The sequence below is a fragment of the Somniosus microcephalus genome, chromosome 12 (genome assembly GCF_052327205.1).
Source record: "Somniosus microcephalus isolate GS21.2 chromosome 12, FLI_Smic_1.0, whole genome shotgun sequence".
NCBI classification, from domain to species: domain Eukaryota; kingdom Metazoa; phylum Chordata; class Chondrichthyes; order Squaliformes; family Somniosidae; genus Somniosus; species Somniosus microcephalus.
The window spans coordinates 128,427,032-128,447,453 of NC_140998.1; the positions used below are offsets into that span (position 1 = coordinate 128,427,032).

Here is a 20,422-nt window from a genome sequence, read left to right on the forward strand (position 1 = left end):
CCGAAACGTAAATACGCCTATGACCGGTCCGTAATCGTAAGCTTTCTTTTGACATGACGCGCGTGTAGGTACGCTGTATAACTTTCGAACGTATAGAGAACAGACAGACAGACAGAAACAGACAGACAGACAGAAGAGGTCTTTTATATATAGATAGATAAAATAGAGATATATTAACCAGAGCACTAAATTTAACAGACAGGAAATTAAGCTCCTAAGTGTCTCGAAAAATTGGAAAATGTGGCCTAAATACAATAATACCAAAAGTTTGGTATGTAACATAGAGATAGGAACAGGAGTAGGCCATTCGGCCCTTCGAGCCTGCTCCGCCATTCAATGAGATCATGGCTGATCCTTGTCTGAGATCATAGCTGATCTTACCAGTTCAGTACCCCGTCCCCGCCTTTTCTCCGTAACCCTTAATCCCCTTAGCCTTCAGAAATATATCCAATTCTCTCTTGAAATATTTATTGAATTAGCCTTCACAGCCCTCTGTGGCAGGGAATTCCACAGGCTCACCACTCTTTGAGTGAAGAAATTCTTCCTCATCTCTGTTTTAAATGATTTGCCCGCTATTTTTAGACTGTGGCCCCTGGTTCTGTGCTCCCTGGCCATTGGAAACATTCTCTCTGAATTCAGCCTGTCCAGGCCTGCCATAATTTTTATATGTTTCGATGAGATCCCCTCTCAATCTTCTAAACTCCAGTGAGTACAAGCCCAAACTATTTAATCTCTCTTCGTAGGTCATTCCCGCCATTCCAGGTATCAGCCTGGTGAATCGCCGTTGCACTCTTTCCATGGCAAGAACATCCTTCCGCAGATGGGGCGACCAAAACTGTACACAATACTCCAGATGCGGTCTCACCAGCACCTTGTACAGCTGTAGTAAGGTATCCCTATTCCTATACTCGAACCCCCTTGATATGAAGGCCAACATACCATTTGCCTTCTTAATCGCCTGTTGCACCTGCATGCTCTCCTTCAGTGACTGGTGCACAAGAACACCCAGGTCCCTCTGCACTTCCCCATCTCCCAATCTATTGCCATTTAGATAATAATCTACCCTCCTGTTTTTACCCCCAAAGTGGATAACCTCGCATTTATCCACATTATAGTGCATCTGCCACGTATCCGCCCATTCCCCCAACCTGTCCAAATCGCACTGTAGCCTCCTGACATCCTCATCAGAGCCCACCCTCCTCCTAGTTTAGTGTCGTCAGCGAATTTGGAAATATTGCATCCAATTCCCTGATCCAGATCATTTATATATATTGTGAACAGCTGGGGTCCCAGGACAGATCCTTGCGGCACCCCGCTGGTCACTGCCTGCCACTCTGAAAACGAGCCGTTTATTCCAACTCTCTGTTTTCTATCCGCCAGCCAGTTCTCTATCCACGTTAATACTTTGCCCCCAATCCCATGAGCATCATGCATCATATCCATATTGTGATACGAGAGAACAAAACAATTAAATAAAATAGAATGACATAGAATTTGCAGTGTTTGGCCGCAGGGTGATGCCACTTATCATTATTTCTCTTGCATGATTATCATCAGATGTCAAGGGCATGGACAATGCAGCAGTGGTAGCACTCTCACCTCTGAGTCAAAGGTCATGGGTTCAAGTCGCACTCCAGAGACTTGAGCACAAAATCTAGGCTGACACTCCAGTGCAGTACTGAGGGAGTGCTGCACTCTAGGAGGTACTGTCCTTCAGATGAGACGTTAAACAGCAGCCCAGACTGCTCTCTCAGGTGGACATAAAAGTAGAGGAGGAGCAGGGTAGTTCTCCCCGGTGTCCTGGCCAATATGTATCCTTCAACCAACATCACTAAAAACAAATTATCTGGTCATTATCACATTGCCATGTTTCCTACATTAAATAGAATTACACAGAATTTACAGCACAGAAACAGACCATTCGGCCCAACTGGTCTATGCCGGTTTTTATGCTCACAGTACACCTCAAAGTACTTAATTGGTTGTAAAGCGCTTTGGGACATCCTGAGACTGTGAATGACGCTATTAAATGCAAGTCTTTCTGGCTTGATTCACTCATCCCCACTCAGATTATGAAGGCAGAAATTTCCACATTAGGATTGTGAGGGGAAAATCAGATGGCGTTTCTCCTTGCCACACTCGGATGCCAACCCCCTTCTTCTTCCCCCACCCCCAATGACCAAGAGTTGCATGGCCCTAGACAGCAATCTCCAAAGGGAGAACAGAGAAGAAGATTTTGTATACCCTCATAGAAAGGTACTTACAATCTAAGAAGAAAAAACGCCAGCACATTATAAACAACAGGTAACAAGGAGTGATTTCAAGACTGGAACTTAACCCAGTTAACTCCAGTAAGATACTGTTTGCAGTTAATACTGCCACCTGAGCCCCTCAAGTATACAATTGTCTTGCAATCACTGCCAGGTTGTCATCATTCTTTGGAAAGGACTGGTTCTCGATTGTTGCCCATTAACACCTGGAGCGATTCATGTTTATTCAGAGAAAGGGAATTTGCGTGCCAAAGAGAAACTAAAGGCCTGCAGACAGAGCACGGTTCAGAATTACTGAAGGTATCATTGTTTTTATATTGCACTGAACAAAGTTGTGCTTTCTAGGATGTAGCAATTAACAGCTGCAAAGAATCCTACCTCTGATTTTGACATGACCATCCCTGGAGTAAATTAACATTGACTTATGAATCTAACTGCAGGTTACACTACAGTAATCTGATTCAAGCAGGAGCAATTACAGCTTCAAGAGTGTAATTTCCAAAATCATAATTAACTAGCTATAAATGGCTATAATAAAATATTTCCTTGGGTGACCTTCCCATCAATAATAAGCACAGGTGAGCCAATAGCTGTCACATGGTGTGCTGGTTAATGGTACCGGCCTCGTCAGGGTATCAAGTTAAATCGTGTCAGGAGCACAAATTATTCCTTCCACCAATAATATACTTTCAGTACAACTAAGGTATATATATTAATTCATTTGAAAATATATAGCACAAGAACAGTAGAGAGTTACTTCTCATCTACCCATGTAATCTCTAGCTTGAAGTCCAGCTGGAGAATTGGGTGAACTAGCGTGCAAAGTTAAAGCACATGGGATTGGGGATAAGATACTGACTTGGTTAGAAAACTGGTTGGCAGACAGGAAGCAAAGAGTTGGAATAAACGGGTCTTTTTCCGAGTGGCAGGCAGTGACTAGTGGGGTACTGCAGGGATCGGCCCTAGGACCCCAGTTATTCACAATATATATTAATGATCTAGACGAGGGAACTAGATGTAATATCTCCAAGTTTGCAGACGACACAAAGCTGGGTGGGCGTGTGTGCTGTGGGGAGGATGCAGAGAAGCTCCAGTATGATTTGGACAGGTTGGGCGATTGGGCAGATGCAGTATAATGTGGATAAATGCGAGGTTATCCACTTTGGTAGCAAAAACAGGAAGGCAGATTATTATCTGAACAGCAATAGATTGGGAAAAGGGGAAGTGTAACGAGACCTGGGTGTTCTTGTGCACCAGTTGCTGAAGGTAAGCATGCAGGGGCAGCAGGCGGTTAAGAAGGCAAATGGTATGCTGGCCTTCATAGTGAGAGGATTCGAGTACAGGAGCAAGGATGTCTTGCTGCAGTTGTACAGGGCCTTGGTGAGACCACACCTTGAGTATTGTGTGCAGTTTTGGTCACCTTATCTGAGGAAGGATGTTCTTGCCATGGAGGGAGTGCAGCGAAGATTCACCAGACTGATACCTGGGATGGCAGGAATGACTATGAGGAGCAATTGGGTCGATTAGGCTTATATTCGCTAGAGTTTAGAAGAATGAGAGGGGATCTCATTGAAACTTTAAAAATTCTGACAGGACTAGACAGACTATTGCAGGAAGGATGTTCCCGATGGCGGGGGAGTCTAGAACCAGAGGTCACAGTCTAAGGATAAGGGGTAAGCCATTTAGGACAGAGATGAGGAGGAATTTCTTCACCCAGAGAGTGGTGAACCTATGGAATTCTCTACCACAGAAGGCAGTTGAGGCCAATTCATTAAATATATTCAAGAAGGAATTAGATATATTTCTTAAGGCTAAAGGGATCAAGGGATATGGGGAGAAAGCAGGGACAGGGTACTGAATTTGGATGATCAACCATGATCACATTGAATGGCGGAGCAGGCTCGAGGGGCCGAATGGCCTACTCCTGCTCCTATCTTCTATGTTTCTAAGTTTCTATGAAGCAGTTTTGGTTTGAGCATACTGGGCTCAGAAATTCTGGAAGGAGCAAGCTACAAGAATCCCAGTATTGCAACTGCAACTGAAAAAAAAAAAGAGGTGGCATTTTTCCAAGATATCAAAGTGCCCGCCTTCCCCTAAATCAGAACAGGGCGAATGTGACTATGCTTTCTAACCTGTGGTGACTACTTGCCAGTTGTCAAAATATGTCCCATTTTCCATGTCTCATACCTATGCAAAACTGTACGACCATACGAAAATGACAGGCTAGAAAAGACCAAGTGGTCTATCAAGCCTGCCCCACACTCATGATGCCTGAAGCATCATGACTCTTCCCACCCCATCCCCGCTGCCATGTAATAAAGGAAAAATGTTCTCTAAAATTCATCTCCAACCACTCAGGTGATCAAAGCCAGTCCAGGAGATCATAGAGACCAAAAAAAAAGTATTATCTGGAAGTGCATCTCCTGTCATCTCAATGCACTGAACACTGATGTTGTCTATGGAGAATTTTATGATATTCCAGGTGGAAGATCCTAACTGGTACCTGCAGGCCTCAATGTGAGGAAGAATGTAATTTGAAAAATGGAGCTCTCTCTTGTTTCTTTAATCTCTTGCCTGCTTCTTTCTGCTTCTAAGTGTTCACATTATTGAGTATATCGGGTGCCTTGACTGTGCAGAGATGACGTGTGCAATGATGTTAAATTTTGTTGCTTTTTTGCACATTTTATTGAGCTGTCGTACCTGGGATGAGAAGGTACAGACTAAGAAGTCTGCCTGAGACAGGAAATGGATGTCTAGAATGACGCCTCGCAGTGAATTCTCAGTATATCGGTTATGCAGGCCTGCTGACCATGAGATGGAGTTATCACTGATGAATTCATAGTCCGGGTATCTAGAGGGATGGGTGGGGTGAAGAGAGAGAAAGAAAATTAGAAAAGTAGTTTCACAGGACTTCCGAATTTTCCAACATAACCCGCAATTCCAAGTGAGTAAAGCACTTCATGCAAATCAGGAAGCTAGCATCTTATATTATTTTGCAGCAACAATTTTTTTTGCCAAATTTATAATTGGTCCCACAATCACATCACTACAACTGTAGAACTGCTACGGTTCAGCAGGTATTGTGAATTTGCTGACATGTGACGATTATTCCTTTCAAATTCTGACAAAAACAGCTGCCAAGAAGTGTTTCCCGAACAACCCTGAAGAAACAGCGATTCATTGATGCATCCAAAAGCTAAAGGTTGCAAGAGCACGTAGACTGATACCTATGTGTTCCTACTGGGAAATGCATCATTGCACAGTCAATCATGGCTGTTCAACAGATACTGCTAGCGTTATGATGTCAGCGAGTTCAGTGGGATTTAAAACCACTAACAAGGCAGAGCTGAATAAAAAAACTACAGCTAATAAAAAAACTACAGCTAATTGAACGTAAAAGACGACCAAGGTTGGAGTATATGATGATGTCACCAAAGGTTATGTTATAAATTCACTGCCAGCTGCTCCACAATCTCTAATTCTTACTACGAACGCCATACTGTTCCATTAATGGGCACTTGGGAGTACGTTAGGTTGCAATTAAGAGCAGACAGCTTGATTGAAGGAGGCAGTCAGGTTTAGCCCTTCTATGAAGCTGCCTGGCCACAATTACTTCTGTAACTTCAGTCCTGATATTTCAATTTGACCAATTAGTTTGGAGTTTGAATTCGAGTCTTTAAAGGTTTTTTTTAAGCAGTTCCCAGTCGGAGTTGATGTTGCCAATGAGCTGTGTAAATTTAATGTTTGAGCTCCTGGGAATAAGACGACTGATGAAATATTCCAACGGTTGACACGCAATTGTGAATATAATAAATACATGTTGACATTTACTGCGTTATGACAATATAAACCCATTGCTGTGATTGGGTGACTGGATCTTGATTGGATAGAACACTCATTCTGCACTGTTCAATAATACATTTCTGCCATTAGTAACATTATGTAGTGTCTCCATACTATAATCAGACTTCTATATGGTACACATTTCATCTCCTATTTACTCAGCATTTGCTGTAGAAACAATTTCCATTAACTTTTCTGTGGGTTCGTTTGTTAAATCTGGAAATGGAAAAAAAAAACTTTGACCCACAGTCATGAAATTTTGCATAAAGTTAATTGTTTTTCTTCTTGTCTCTTTATCTCCGGCATGTTGTTTCATCTCTCTCTCTCTCTCTTTCCTTCACTTATCTTCTATTTCTCTGCCTCTACTTTTTTCCCCCATCTCCCTGCCTTATCCTTCCACTTCACATTACAGGATGCCAGCCCCAGCATTTGCTCGGACTTCATCTCTTTCTGTCCCTGTCACCAATTGAGAGCTGCTCCGTACGATGCCTCAGTAAAAAGAAAAGTGCTCTCTGTATGAACTGCTCTAAAGATTACATGTCGCTGAACTGCTAATGTTATTTTGAAACTGTCACTGGGTGTTTGCTCCACTTTTAAATAACCAGGTTGATGGGCAAACAATAAAATTCTTTGGCTACATGTCCATTTATCAACAATAATAATAACTATACTTTAAAGGTAATTAATTGGTTGCAAACCCATTTTCTAACAGCCTGGTGACATGTTAAGGCTCTATATGAGGGGAATCATTTTTAATTTTTAGTAGTATCTATTCTCTATATCAATGGGAGTACTGATTTTGATGAGTAACATTAATAACTTGCCATTCTATGACATATACTAAAGGATACTGTATGGTATTGCTTCTTTACGTCTGGTACTCAAGGTTGATGTTAGCCAAGACTTAACTTGCCTCATCATCAGTGGTGAGAGTTATAAGGAATACACCTTTGGTCAGTTTTATTATCTAGGGTTTACTGCTCAGTATTCATTCATTTTGGCACCACATTGTTGGCCTAATGGAAACAGACTATGAAGGATGGCAGATATGGAAAATGGAGTCATCATACACTGCAGTAGGGAGTTTTATTCCGAGCTGAGAATGAATTGTTGGAACAATGTACAGCAAGCTTCCCTCTATATCGAATTATGTGGCACCAACCCTGGGATTATTGCTCACAAAATTGTGGAAATATTTTCCATTCCTGGCACCTCAATGAACACAAAAATCTCCTCTGAAACACTGATTAAAAAAAAAATTGTAGAAATGTTGCAACAGGTTTGCCACAATTTAGGGGGCTGATTTTGGCATCTGACCAGCAGAGTGAGCAGCCCATTGTCCATTTCGGTGGTGAAGTGGTCCCCCGTAATTTTGGGCCCAGGCCCAAATCTAGGCTGACATTTCAGTGCAGTATTGTCAGAGGTGCTGTCTTTCGGATGAGACATTAAACCGAGGTCACGGCCGCCCTCTTGGGTGGACATAAAAGATCCTACAACACTATTTCAAAGAAGAGCAGGGGAGTTCTCCCTGGTGTTGTGGTTAATATTTATTCTTCAACCAACATCAATAAAACAGATTATCTGGTCATTATCATATTACTGTTTGTGGGAGCTTGCTGTGCGCAATTTGGCTGTCGCTTTTCCTACATTACAACAGTGACTACACTTCAAAAGTATTTAATTGGCTGTAAAGTGCTTTGGGACATCCTGAGGTCGTGAAAGGCGCTATATAAATGCAAGTCTTTCTTTCTTCCACAGGCGAGCTGCGCATGCCAAATTGGTGTCCCAAGGCAGCTTGCCGGTTTGGGCCCAGAGGAATTGGATCTTGGGGTGGGGAGGCCGAGGGGTGATGAGCCTGGGCTGGCAGAGGCCCGCGCTCTTGCTCCTCTGTCCCCCACAATAACAATGTGAAACCTACCCTTTCCGGGGTCTCTCAGGCTCTAATCCCAGTAAAACTGGTTGGAGCTTTGACCAGTTCTCTCCTAAAATGGCAATTGGGATCTTATGTAGGTCATAGGACCCATCGTTGCATTTTAAACAGGAGTCGCTGGGCTGCTATGGCCCTCCCAGCAGCAGGCCCGAGGGAACGGCGCCGCGGCCGACAGCGGGAACAGGGCGCAAGCTTGTGCCCCGCCATTTTCAGGATGCTACCATCCAGTTTCTGTCAGGCTGGAGGGCTGACAATTCAGCCCCAGATGTCACACATGTAAATTTCTGTGTTGTAGGAATGTCTAGTTCCTATCCAAAAGACTGAGGTCCACTCAGGCGATCAAATAAACGAGGTTTAATGAAAAGTAACAGAGTTTAACGGATAACTACAGGGGAACATCGAATATAGGTCTAGTCAGTTCAGAGGCTCCACGAGGACTGCTAGGGCGGTCCCGTGGCTGACGTCATGACGTTTTTCCCGCCGGTGGGGGATCACGTGATGAACGGCATGACGTCATCGCGTTTACCCGCACTATTAAAGTGATCGCGCTCTGTACATGTAAACAGTGAAAACAAAGATACAGACTCAGGCTGCAGCCAACATATTATTAAAGGGAATTATATACAATTGATTGGAGTCCCTTAGTGGCTCCGCCACAGTGTCACACTTTATGTGGTACAATGCTCTGACCTTATGAAACTACGCATCCTTCGACTTACCACAAGCAACGTCATAGAAGATGCCACTGGTTCATTTTTTAATCCGCCTGTCATAATTTACTGCAGCTTTACAACCCCTTCCAGTTTCTCACCCTGTTCGCATCTCCCTCCATGTTCGCCCCCCCTCCCCCGTCAATTGTTTTTGCAGATTCTTCCTGCTTCCATTTTATCCCCTGTAACCATCTCTGCAGTTTTTCCTTCTCTCCATCTCATTTTCCAAGTAAAGGACAGATAACAAACTTGGAGAAGTTGGGTGGTGGGGGCACAGGGACACATAAAAATGGGAAAGGGATGGAGATAACTATTCTTTTAAAATAATTTCAGTGATAGGCTGAGGATAAAACAAAACTTGCTAATTAACTTTCTGGTTTCTGCTCAATATAATAGGAGTATGCACATTTTGAGAAATCACCAGCTCCATCAAGAAGTCATTTTCTACAAATATGACTTTTTCTTTCTCAGACATGTTGGAGAGGGAATAAAGATGTTTTCACTCAAAGTGTATTCCTTTGCACAAACCCCACTACTTCCTTCAATAAGCTTTGTCCTGTATAATGCAGCTATCAGAAGCAAAGAGAAGGTAAGTGATTTCCGCCCCACCCCCACCCCAACCCCAACTTTTTACCACACTTTATCATCCACCTGCCCACTAAGATCTGTTGTGGGAGGCACCTCATTTCTCCACTCGGCATCTCAGGAGGCCATCGAATGGATCGCCAAACTAGACATCCCATTATAAGCTTTTCCCGTCATACGAAACAACATCATCATCTCTGGAAACTCTACTAAGCAACACACAGGAGCTCGAGGCTGCTTACTTTGACTTGGCTTCCTGAAGTAGGGTAGGGTCGTCTGTGGCAAGGTAAACTCGTTTTTTGTCAATCTCAATCTTGCGAGCAAGAAACTTGTAGTGTTCTTCCACATGTACCATATATTCCTCAATAGGGTGATAGGCTGCTTCGGTTCCGACCTTGTCTGTGCGACGTACATGAACACTGACGAGAATAAAGATAGGAAAGGATCAGTTTTCCCCCAGCTACAAGTCCAGCTTGGTCCCCTGCATTAAGAAACCGGCGGTTGATGCTAGAAACTGCTCAATCTTCACAGGCCGGATTTTAAGCGATGAAGAAATACAAAGCCTTCTGGGCACCCAGGCAAGGAGTTTTGATGATGCTTTCCAATAGATAATGTATGGATACATAGCTCATGTGACCAAGAAGGAGAATCAGATGCTTAAAAATGTCAAAAAGGCAGGGAGTGGGTTTTTCTGACTGTAATGGGGCAGCTGTGACCAGCAGACTCCTCCAAATATAGGCCTGGGGCCCTTGTTGTTCATACTGAAGATTTAGTAGGGACATTGTAATGTTCTAGAAAACATCAAGAGGCAATCACCAACTGAGCAGGTAGGTTAACAATGAGAAATGTAATGTATATTATCAATATTAAATACTGTATATCAAATGTACTAACATTAGTCTCACTATTTTTAGGGGAAAAAAGGAAAACATGATCTAAACATTTTTAATCAAGCTAGCAAATTGATGAGGTGAATGTGGAGATGTGATCTATATGAATCCATTAAAAGGGGATAAGGACATATTTTTGGAAGCTAAGAAAATCTTGAGCAAAACATTAAAAAGTGATTATTTCTAAGTTATTCATGGAATAAACTGCTCAAATAATGCAGATACAACATTCATAATATTAGAAGGAACATTTTCTGATTCAAAAGAATCGAAGTATATGGGCTTGATGAAAGGGAGATGAAGGCGGTTTATGCTGGTCCTGAACATAGATTGAAACAATGGGAGCAGTTTTCTGGTTCTTTTGTTCCCATTCCAGAATTTTTTTTGTAAATGAACATGTTGAATAGTACTTACATTTTTGTGTTAACAAAGTGCAAGTAACATGTGTAAGGATATTGAAGGTGAGAGCTTACTTTGTAAGAAAGAAACATTTGGCTCTTTGAGCCAGCTGCATCCAATAAACTATGTACATTTTTTTATTTCATTCATGGGATGTGGGCATCGCTGGCAAGGCCAGCATTTATTGGCCATCCCTAATTGCCCTCGAGAAGGTGGTGGTGAGCCACCTTCTTGAACCATTGCAGTCCATGTGGTGAAGGCACTCCCACAGTGCTGTTAGGGAGGGAGTTCCAGGACTTTGACCCAGCGACGATAAAGAAACGGCGATATATTTCCAAGTCAGGATGGTGTGTGACTTGGAGGCGTTGGTGTTCCCATGCGCCTGCTGCCCTTGTCCTTCTAGGCGGTAGAGGTCGCGGGTTTGGGAGGTGCTGTCAAAGAAGCCTTGGCGAGTTGCTGCAGTGCATCTTGTAGATGGTACACACTGCAGCCACGGTACGCCGGTGGTGGAGGGAATGAATGGTCAAGGTGGTTTACACTGTCAGGATTGATTTCATTCCTGGAGGATATGAATATGGTTAATTTTGCTGACTTTGGCCCCATGAGAATGCCTAGTTCCTGGCACAAAGACCACAGAAAAGAAACAGACCTGTTTCGCCAGGTCTCAGCACCTTTCATGTAGACCTGGGATTTCCGGTGCTTTCCCTGCAGGATAGGGGAGCAGAGCTAGACCTGTCGCTGTGGTCGGGACAGGCCTGTCGGAGCACTGCAGATGAGGCAGGTGCGAATGAATCCGGCCTCAGAATCCATTTCCCAAATTGAATGTCAGCTGGGTGTTCAGTCCAGGAGTTCTCAGAAAACAAGGTGCTATGGCCTGATGTTGAACTCTTGCTGACCAGAGGGGCCATGGGGGTCCCAGGGAGTCCAAAGATTTAAAAACTTTAAACACTCTGATACCACTCCCCACCCCCTTCCCCCCACTATCACCACACCCCAAGACATTAAAAATAGCACCTCAATAAGGCCATAAAAATCAAATGGAATACTGGGTTTTACGACAAGAGTTATAGGGGGAAAAATTGGGTTGCTTTGCACCTCCCGTTAGCACCCGCGTGGTACCGCCCATGCCTCCCGCGAAATTCAGCGGGAGGTTAGTGGCGGCGCTAGCTGGTAGCGCCCCGCGGCGTTGCGATGCCGGCGATGACGTCATCGCCGTGTGCAGCGCCCCGGCCGCAATCTTCGGGAGCGCCCCCCTGACTTACCGCCGGACGCTATGTTCGACGGGGTCAAGGGGGCCTACCTGCGGCCGGGGAGGCGCAATTTAAAGGCGAGGTGCAGGGCGGCCATTTTTGTTGCTGCCCGCCTGCCAGCACCTGCCTGCGCTCCCATCCCCGGCCTCCTGAATGCCAGCTGCACTCCATGAGCCCGGCACTTCTCTTGAGTGCTGAGTTCTTTTGCCGGCACCCCCGATCGCCGGGGGCCCAGCTGGGCCTCGGGTCGCGCTGCGCAAGGCCCCTCCCCTTTAAGAAGGGGAGGAAGTCCTGCAATACCGCGGCGTGACATACTGCAGCACTTCCAGTAGCGACCCGCTTCCCTCTTGGGGCACAACCACTCAATTTCCGGCACAGGGGCGCTAATTTTTCCAGGGCGCTAAAGATAGCACCCCGGCGAAGTTAGCGCCCCTCAATTTTTAGCCCAAAGGATATAAAAGTCAAGATATAATGATGAATCTATATAATACCTTAGCAAGGCCACAGTTGGTGTACCGTGTACAGCTTTGGGCTTCACACTATAGAAAGGATGTCAAGGCAATAGAGAAGGTGCAGTGCATATTTACTTGAATGCTGCCTGATATGAGAAAATACAAATAAGAAAGACTTGAAAAATTGGAGCAGTTTTCATAAGAACAGGGGCGACTAAAGGGTGATTTGATAGCTGTGTTTAATATTATGAAGAAATGGGGCAGAGTAGATGCAAACAGACCATTTCTAATAGCTGAGGGTTTAGAATGAAGGGAACATAGATAGCAGATCAATTGTAAGAGATTTAGAACAGAGAGCAAGAGAAACTTATTTTTACACAGAGGCTTGAGAGACTGTGGAACTCATTGCCAGAGTTAGTGACTGAAGCAGAGACCATGTCAACATTTAAGAATAGGTTAGATAGGTGGTTGAGAGAAAGGGGGAATAAAGGGATATGGGAACTGCGGGGATGCTTGGGATTAAGACCACGACTCATGTGAACTATACCCGAACATGGACTGGTCAGGCTGAACAGCCTCTTTCAATGTTTAATTTCTATGTAATTCTATTGGCAGCCAGAAGATCCCAATGTCTAACCCACAGCTGCCGGCCTCACTTTCCTGTCCATTCTATCAACAAAACACCCTGCTGGGGGAGGGTCTAGTGCCGGGGGTGTAAATGGCTCAGGAAAGGCCATCCTGGGCCTGGACAGCAGCAACACACTTTGGGTGAGTCGTCTCTGTTCAGTGGCAGGGCAGGGAAATCTTCCCTAATAGTTCTAAGCATAAGGAAACTTCAGAGAAAATTCTGATTTATTTTTCTCTGAAAGTGAAAACTGCAAGACACATTGAAATATGGGGCGCCATGTCATCTAACCCCAACAATAAGCTGGCTTCTCAGCTTTCTTCTGCTGAGTCCTGGTAAGAACTCCTCTTGCTCCGAGGCCAAATTCCATTTCTCCACTGGGCTTTACTGTGACCTCCACTTCTGCTGCCGATCACTATGGAAACTATATTCTCTGCTGGGCTGCCTCTATTCCACTACCTGGCCTGTGGGCTGAGCTCCTGCTCACTCGATGCTGGACTAACTCTGATCCATTCCTGCTGGTTCCCATCCTGTTTTGGATATTGCTGAATGATCTCTGTGTTGCTTCAATCTGCTTGTGTCCTGAGGCCTCTGATTATGCTCTATTCCTCTTGTCCTTCAGAACTGCTCCATCACCCTTTGCTGGACGAGCTCCTCAAACTCTCATTGCTGCTCTTAATTGCGTTTGCTCCTCACTGTCCTGTTCCTCTGACTAGCTCCTTTATCTGCATTGATCCCATGGATTAACCCTTCACCCTCCCTTGGCTACCTGCTCTTGGTCCTTGATTTCACTGCCACTGCTTCTCCCACCTCTGCTGGTCTATCAAATCCACTGGTGAACAGTTCTAACACCTGAGGTCACTGCACACCTCCATTGGACCAGGATCAATCTCTGTTGGCTTATGGTCAATTCTCAACTGCTCCTTGACCCTCTGAGGCCACTGGACAACCACCACCACTGATATTGTGACCGTCAAACAGCTGCTAGATCCACCACCTCTTCACAACCAACGGCAAACCTAGACGTTTGCTTATGGATGCTCTAATCTGACTCCACACTGTCGACAAGTGAACTGCATCCCATCACAGGTTATCAGACTTATACTTTGGACTGTATCGTAAAGTCTCTTTTAGAACAGCTATGTGTCTCACCTAATCTCTGCCACGCCTACGTTCTGATTTTGGCTGCCATTCCAGACCCGAGCCCAATACTTCCATCTCACTTTTTTTTCCTCCCTCTGCCCCTCTTGAGCCCTTCTCTTCTCCCTTTCCTGTCACCCAGCCATTCAACCTTTGATTTCTCCCCTCTCAGGTATCTTGACCCCCTGATTCTTGCCCCAACCTAGCGTTACTTCTCAACCTTCCTACTCTCCTGCTGCCATCTCAGGCTTGAATCCCGCTGGAATAAGCCCACAGCTACCCTCTTTGCTCTCTTGGCATTCCCTGAAGGTCCCACTGAGACACATGCCACGGCTCCTTACAAGCAGCAACCCCAACTGCCTCCTCCTCCTCTCTCGCTGACTTACCCATGCAGCACGTCCACTGGGAGCTAAACCTTACATGGATTCAAAGTACATCCTGAAAAGAAAAACATTTCAAGGCTATGGGAAAAGAGCAGGGGAGTGCGACTAATTGGTTAAGCTCTTTCAAAGAGCCGGCACAGGTCGAATGGTCTCCTTCTGTGCTGTATGATTCTATGATCTATATGATTTCATCTTTCCCCCCACCTTCTCCCCGCCACAATCTTACACTGAAACTTGAAGTATCAGTTTAGCGAAGGCTGAAGTGAGGAAGAGTTAAAGCATTCTGATACTAATTCAAGCGACCTGTGTTACCAGTAAATAATTCTGTCGCCAGAAGATCTTTTGGGAATTCTAAGCCACGGCATTTTATAAATATTCAAATAAACCAATTTGAAATGACAGATGAAGATGTTACTGTTAATTGAACTACATCTTCAAGTGATATTTATTAATGATCTCACATCTGACCCTCATAAATTATTCAGTGAGGTGAACAGACCCTGTTGACCGGGGAAAATGAGGCTGACACAATGATCAAAAGCCCCACAGGGAAATATACTGCACTGATATTTTTGGTAATTTTGAAAATCAGGCCAGCAAAAGCAAGCAGCTCAATAATAATTAGAGAAACGTGCACACTGAGAAAGATCTTAACACATTTTTTTCCCTAATTTCTTGCTGTTATCTCCATTTCCCTGCTCTCCTCTCTGCGGTGTGGTTCCATGGTAACGTGCACCCCCTGTGGTATTTCATCCAAGTACCCATGATTCACGTGTGAACCCAAACTGTAGGGGACATCGCAGCCAAGCCCAATCCTACTCCTGCTCTCATTCACACACACCACACACACACCACACAGACACACACCACACACACACACCACACACCACACACACACAGACACACACACACCACACACAGCACATAGGCCACACACACACTGCACACAACACAGACACACACCACACACAACACACAGACACACACCACACAGACCACACACACACACACCACACAGGCCACACACACACACCACACAGACCACACACACACACCACACAGACCACACACACACCACACAGACCACACACACACCACACACACACACACCACACAGACCACACACACACACACACCACAGCACATAGGCCACACACACACCACACACCACACACACACCACACACAGACACACACCACACATAGGCCACACACACACACCACACAGACCACACACACACCACACAGACACACACCACACACACACACACCACACACACACCACACAGACACACACCACACAGACCACACACCACACAGACCACACACACAGACCACACACACACAGACCACACACACACACACCACACACACACAGCACATAGGCCACACACACACCACACACACACACAGCACATAGGCCACACACACACACACACACACACACCACACACACACAGCACATAGGCCACACACACACCACACACACACACCACACAGACACACACCACACAGACCACACACACACACACACCACACACACACACACCACACAGACCACACACACACACACACCACACACACACCACACAGACCACACACACACAGCACATAGGCCACACACACACCACACAGACACACCAGACCACACACACACACACACACACAGACACACCACACAGACACACACCACACAGACCACACAGACACACCACACAGACCACACACACACAGACACACCACACAGACCACACACACACACACACCACACACACACAGACCACACACACACACACACCACACAGACCACACACACACACACACCACACACACACCACACAGACCACACACACACAGCACATAGGCCACACACACACCACACAGACACACCAGACCACACACACACACACACACACCACACACACACCACACAGACACACACCACACAGACCACACAGACACACCACACAGACCACACACACACAGACACACCACACAGACCACACACACACACACACCACACACACACAGACCACACACACACACACACCACACAGACCACACACACACACACACCACACACACACCACACAGACCACACACACACAGCACATAGGCCACACACACACCACACAGACACACCAGACCACACACACACACCACACACACACCACACAGACACACAGACCACACAGACACACCACACAGACCACACACACACAGACACACCACACACACACACACCACACACACACAGACACACCACACACACACAGACACACACACTACACCCACACCCACGCTGATCACGAGTGGGAAGTGTTTATTATCTCCTTGTAGCCCAGGGGATAGTGAGGCTCATTGTAGCGGCACTTTCCCAAACCTGGCTGAGATCAGCATGGGATCAAATTGGGAATCTCGCTGCTCTGTAAGGCTCAGCTATTGACAAGATAAACTGGCTGAGCTGGCAGAGAGCATAAACGGTACATTTGAAGTAAGGATGTTGCTCTTTACAGAATTTCTGCAGAATGATTTTAAAACATTCTAAATTTGCAAAATTTTTAATTTGGGGGTATTGAATCATTACATTCAACAGAATCTGTAGGCAGAGAAAATTAAATCATACTCTTCAAACAACCAGTATCTATGCAGCTGCTTCAGTCTCCATCACTACAGCTGTGTTTATTTGCATCAATCACTGCATTTGCAGATTACTTTAAAAAAGAAAGTAGCATTTAAATCAATGGTCAGAATTATTCCAAATTTTCTAGTTGTGGTGCTATTGGTACTAAAATTCTGGCAGATTTGAATTTGCAACGAAGAACAGAATCTTCCAACTCTTCTCTAGATAATTTTATGTTGGGGGGAAAAAAATCAGATGCAAATATGGACACCATTGCAAGGTAAAATTGGCTGCTGTTCGGTCAAATGCAACAGGGCACATTGTGCTGCTGTCAGATTGTACTGACATTGTGTACTGAATTTGGGACGGAAGTGGGCTGCCTAGTGAAACTGATAAGGATCTGAAGTATTAATAGCTATTTAAAAATATCTTATATACCCACTGCACTTCAACTGTACAAAACAAAAATAAACGTTTATCTTCTTTGTTCCACTTCCCAAAAAACAAAAGCAAAAATTTTTATGCTGAACTAAATGCAACCAGCCAACAACTTGAGTTTATTATAGTGACTTTAATGTAGAAAACATCCCAAGGTGCTTCAACAGAGGCATTGGGGAAATAATGGATGCTGAGCCAGATAGGGAGAGCTCAGGCGGTGCGACCAAAGGCTTGGCCAGAGAGCTGGGCTTTAAGGAGGGTTTTAAAAGAGGGGTGGGAGGTGGCGAGCTGTCCTTTGTGAATAAATATCATTTCCACAGATTTGCAATGCAGTTGTATTGCAGTGCAGAGTGTAGACTGAAGAATGGATACAGAGGAAGAATGGATACAGAGTAAGCATGGAAGAATTGTAAGGGGATTTTCGCTGTACGAGGAGAAAGATCCTAGGAAACTGCATGTCATTATGGCACCATCCAGATGTGATCCAATGATCTCATTACAATGCAAATTGTGGGAATAGGCTTCCTTTACAATTTTGCATGGGGTAATGGTACAGCTTTAAGAATTTGCCTGAATAACTGTTGCCCAATAATGTACATTGTGCTTATGGAGTGAGAAATGCTCTTACCCAATAATTGGATGCCTGAAGCCAAGTTTTCTCGTTGCCTCTTCAATTTCTTTCTCCAACCAAGATTGTGGACGTATCAAATACTTGACGAATTGTGAAACCCACCAGACAGAGGGGTCTCCGTGGAGATGGGTTAATCGACCTGCGAGGTCTTCAGGAATAGCCAAGGGCAAATATGGCGGTCGCGGGTGCAGGCTGTCAACTATAGGCAGTTCCACCACTTGTACATCCTTATCGTTGGCCTCACCTAAAAATAGAATTTGCACAAATCTGAATCTCAGATGTATTTCATTAAATCACGAATGTTCGGCTGCACTGAACTGGTAAGAAAGCGAGGGTGTTTTTAGTGCAGACTGCTAATGGCTGCTGACCTGGTACTTCAAACAGCTTAGAGGTGGTTAGAGAGTGCTGTCAGTTTTCTGCTTGATCTGCAGTTAACCTATTGCCAGAAGAGCCAAAGACCTTCATTCAGCTGGATTTAGAGCGAGGAAAAAAAAACCAGCAAGGGCAAACAATGTGAAAAAATTAGATAAAAAATGTGGAAAAATTACATCAACATTTTTTTAAATGCAGATACTGTAGGAGTCGCTGGAAATAAACAGACTGCGAGACTTTCATAGCAGCAAAGAAAAACGCGTGTTAGCTTTATTAACTCTCCGCATGGACTGAGGGACTCGGCCTCGTCGCAGGGCTATGATGTCATCACACAATCGACGACTCTTAAAGGGACCCTGCCCCGATAACCCAACCAAGTTCCGTACATAACGTGGAGCGATAACAACATTGGCTATACATAGTGAATTGTGTTACTGTCCTTATGTGTCTCCGCCACATACGTCCCCCCAGAATTCACTAGAACTGGCAATGTCAGTCGTTGAGGGGCCCGGATCACACGGCCGAAACGGCTCCTTAAATCTGGGGCGGGGACCGGGGGTCGCAGGAAGGTCCCCGGGCACTCGGTGGTGGACTGACGGTGCAGAAGCCGGAGGTCAGCCCTGCCGCGGGGGCTGAGCCAACCCAACGGGTCTGTCCAGATCCAGGTGGGCCAGCTTCCAGGACGCAGAATGGTCCGTCATAGGGTGGGTGAAGAGGTCCCCGGTGGGAGTCGTGGTGGACGAAAACGTACTCCGCCGCATGAAGGTCGGGCGGAACATGGGACTGAGGGAGACCGTGCTGCGACGTGGGCACCGGCGCGAAAACCTTGGCATTGTCCAAGAGGGCGGACCGCTGACGGGCTGCAGACCAAGGGTCCGTGGCACTGGGGACGAAATCCCCGGGAACCCGCAGCGGCTGCCCATAGATGAGCTCGGCGGACAAGGACTGGAAGTCCTCCTTGGGGGCGGTCCGGAGTCCCAGCATGACCCACGGGAGTCTGTTGATCCAACTGTCGTCCCGGAGGCTGGCCCGGAGCGCGGTCTTCATGGAGCGATGAAACCGTTCGCACAGCCCATTAGCCTGAGGGTGATATGCAGTGGTGCGGTGGAGTCTCAACCCGAGGCCTTGGGCGACAGCGTTCCAGAGCTCCGACGTGAACTGGGGCCCCCGGTCGGAGGAGACGTCAGATGGGGCGCCGAACCGGGCGACCCAAGTGTTGATGAATGCCCGAGCCACATCGGCGGACATTGTTGACGACAGCGGGACGGCTTCCGACCATCGTGAGGAGGTGGGTGAACCCGCGGGAGGGCGGCAGGGGCCCCACCAGGTCCATGTTAACATGGTCGAACCGCCACTCGGGCACCACGAAAGGCGCCAACGGGGCCTTAGTATGGCGATGCACTTTCGAGCGCTGGCATACCACGCAGGTATTGGCCCAGTCGCGAACGTCCTTATTGAGCCCGTGCCTTAGCCGCCACCAGCTTCTGTGACAGCTTCCTGCCCGGGTGGGAAAGGTTATGGACGGCGTCGAAAACCTGCCGTCTCCACCCATCAGGCACGGCTGCCCAGCAGAGACGTCGCACAGGAGCGTGGCGCCGGCATTGTCAAACGCGACGTCCGCTAACTGAAGGCCCGTGACAGCCATCCTGTAGGCCTGGACGTCCGGGTCGGAGGCCTGGTCGGCCGCCATGCGGGTGTAGTCGATGCCGAGGTGTAAGGCGCTGGCGACGACCCGGGAGAGACAGTCGGCGACAGGGTTGTTTTTCCCAGCCACATGCTGGATGTCCGTCGTGAACTCGGAGACGAAGGAAAGCTGGCGCTGCTGACGGGCCGACCACGGCTCGGAAACTTTGGCCATGGCCAAGGTCAGCGGCTTGTGGTC

The 20,422-nt window shown here is 46.3% G+C and overlaps 1 protein-coding gene across 23 annotated transcripts in view; it reads right to left on the reverse strand.

Moving 5' to 3' along the window:
- The window catches only part of LOC147109520 (alpha-(1,6)-fucosyltransferase), a 993,309-nt gene that overhangs the window by 56,920 nt on the left and 915,967 nt on the right, over positions 1-20,422 (reverse strand). For 22 of the 23 annotated variants that reach the window (XM_086003543.1, XM_086003541.1, XM_086003540.1 and 19 more), the window contains 3 exons: positions 18,166-18,412; positions 9,581-9,757; positions 4,971-5,121 (listed from right to left, as the gene is read on the reverse strand). In XM_086003543.1, coding sequence (XP_085859669.1) covers positions 4,971-5,121; positions 9,581-9,757; positions 18,166-18,412 — 575 coding nt within the window. The remainder of the gene's footprint in view (positions 1-4,970; positions 5,122-9,580; positions 9,758-18,165; positions 18,413-20,422) is intronic. The other variant, XM_086003552.1, reaches the window with a different exon arrangement.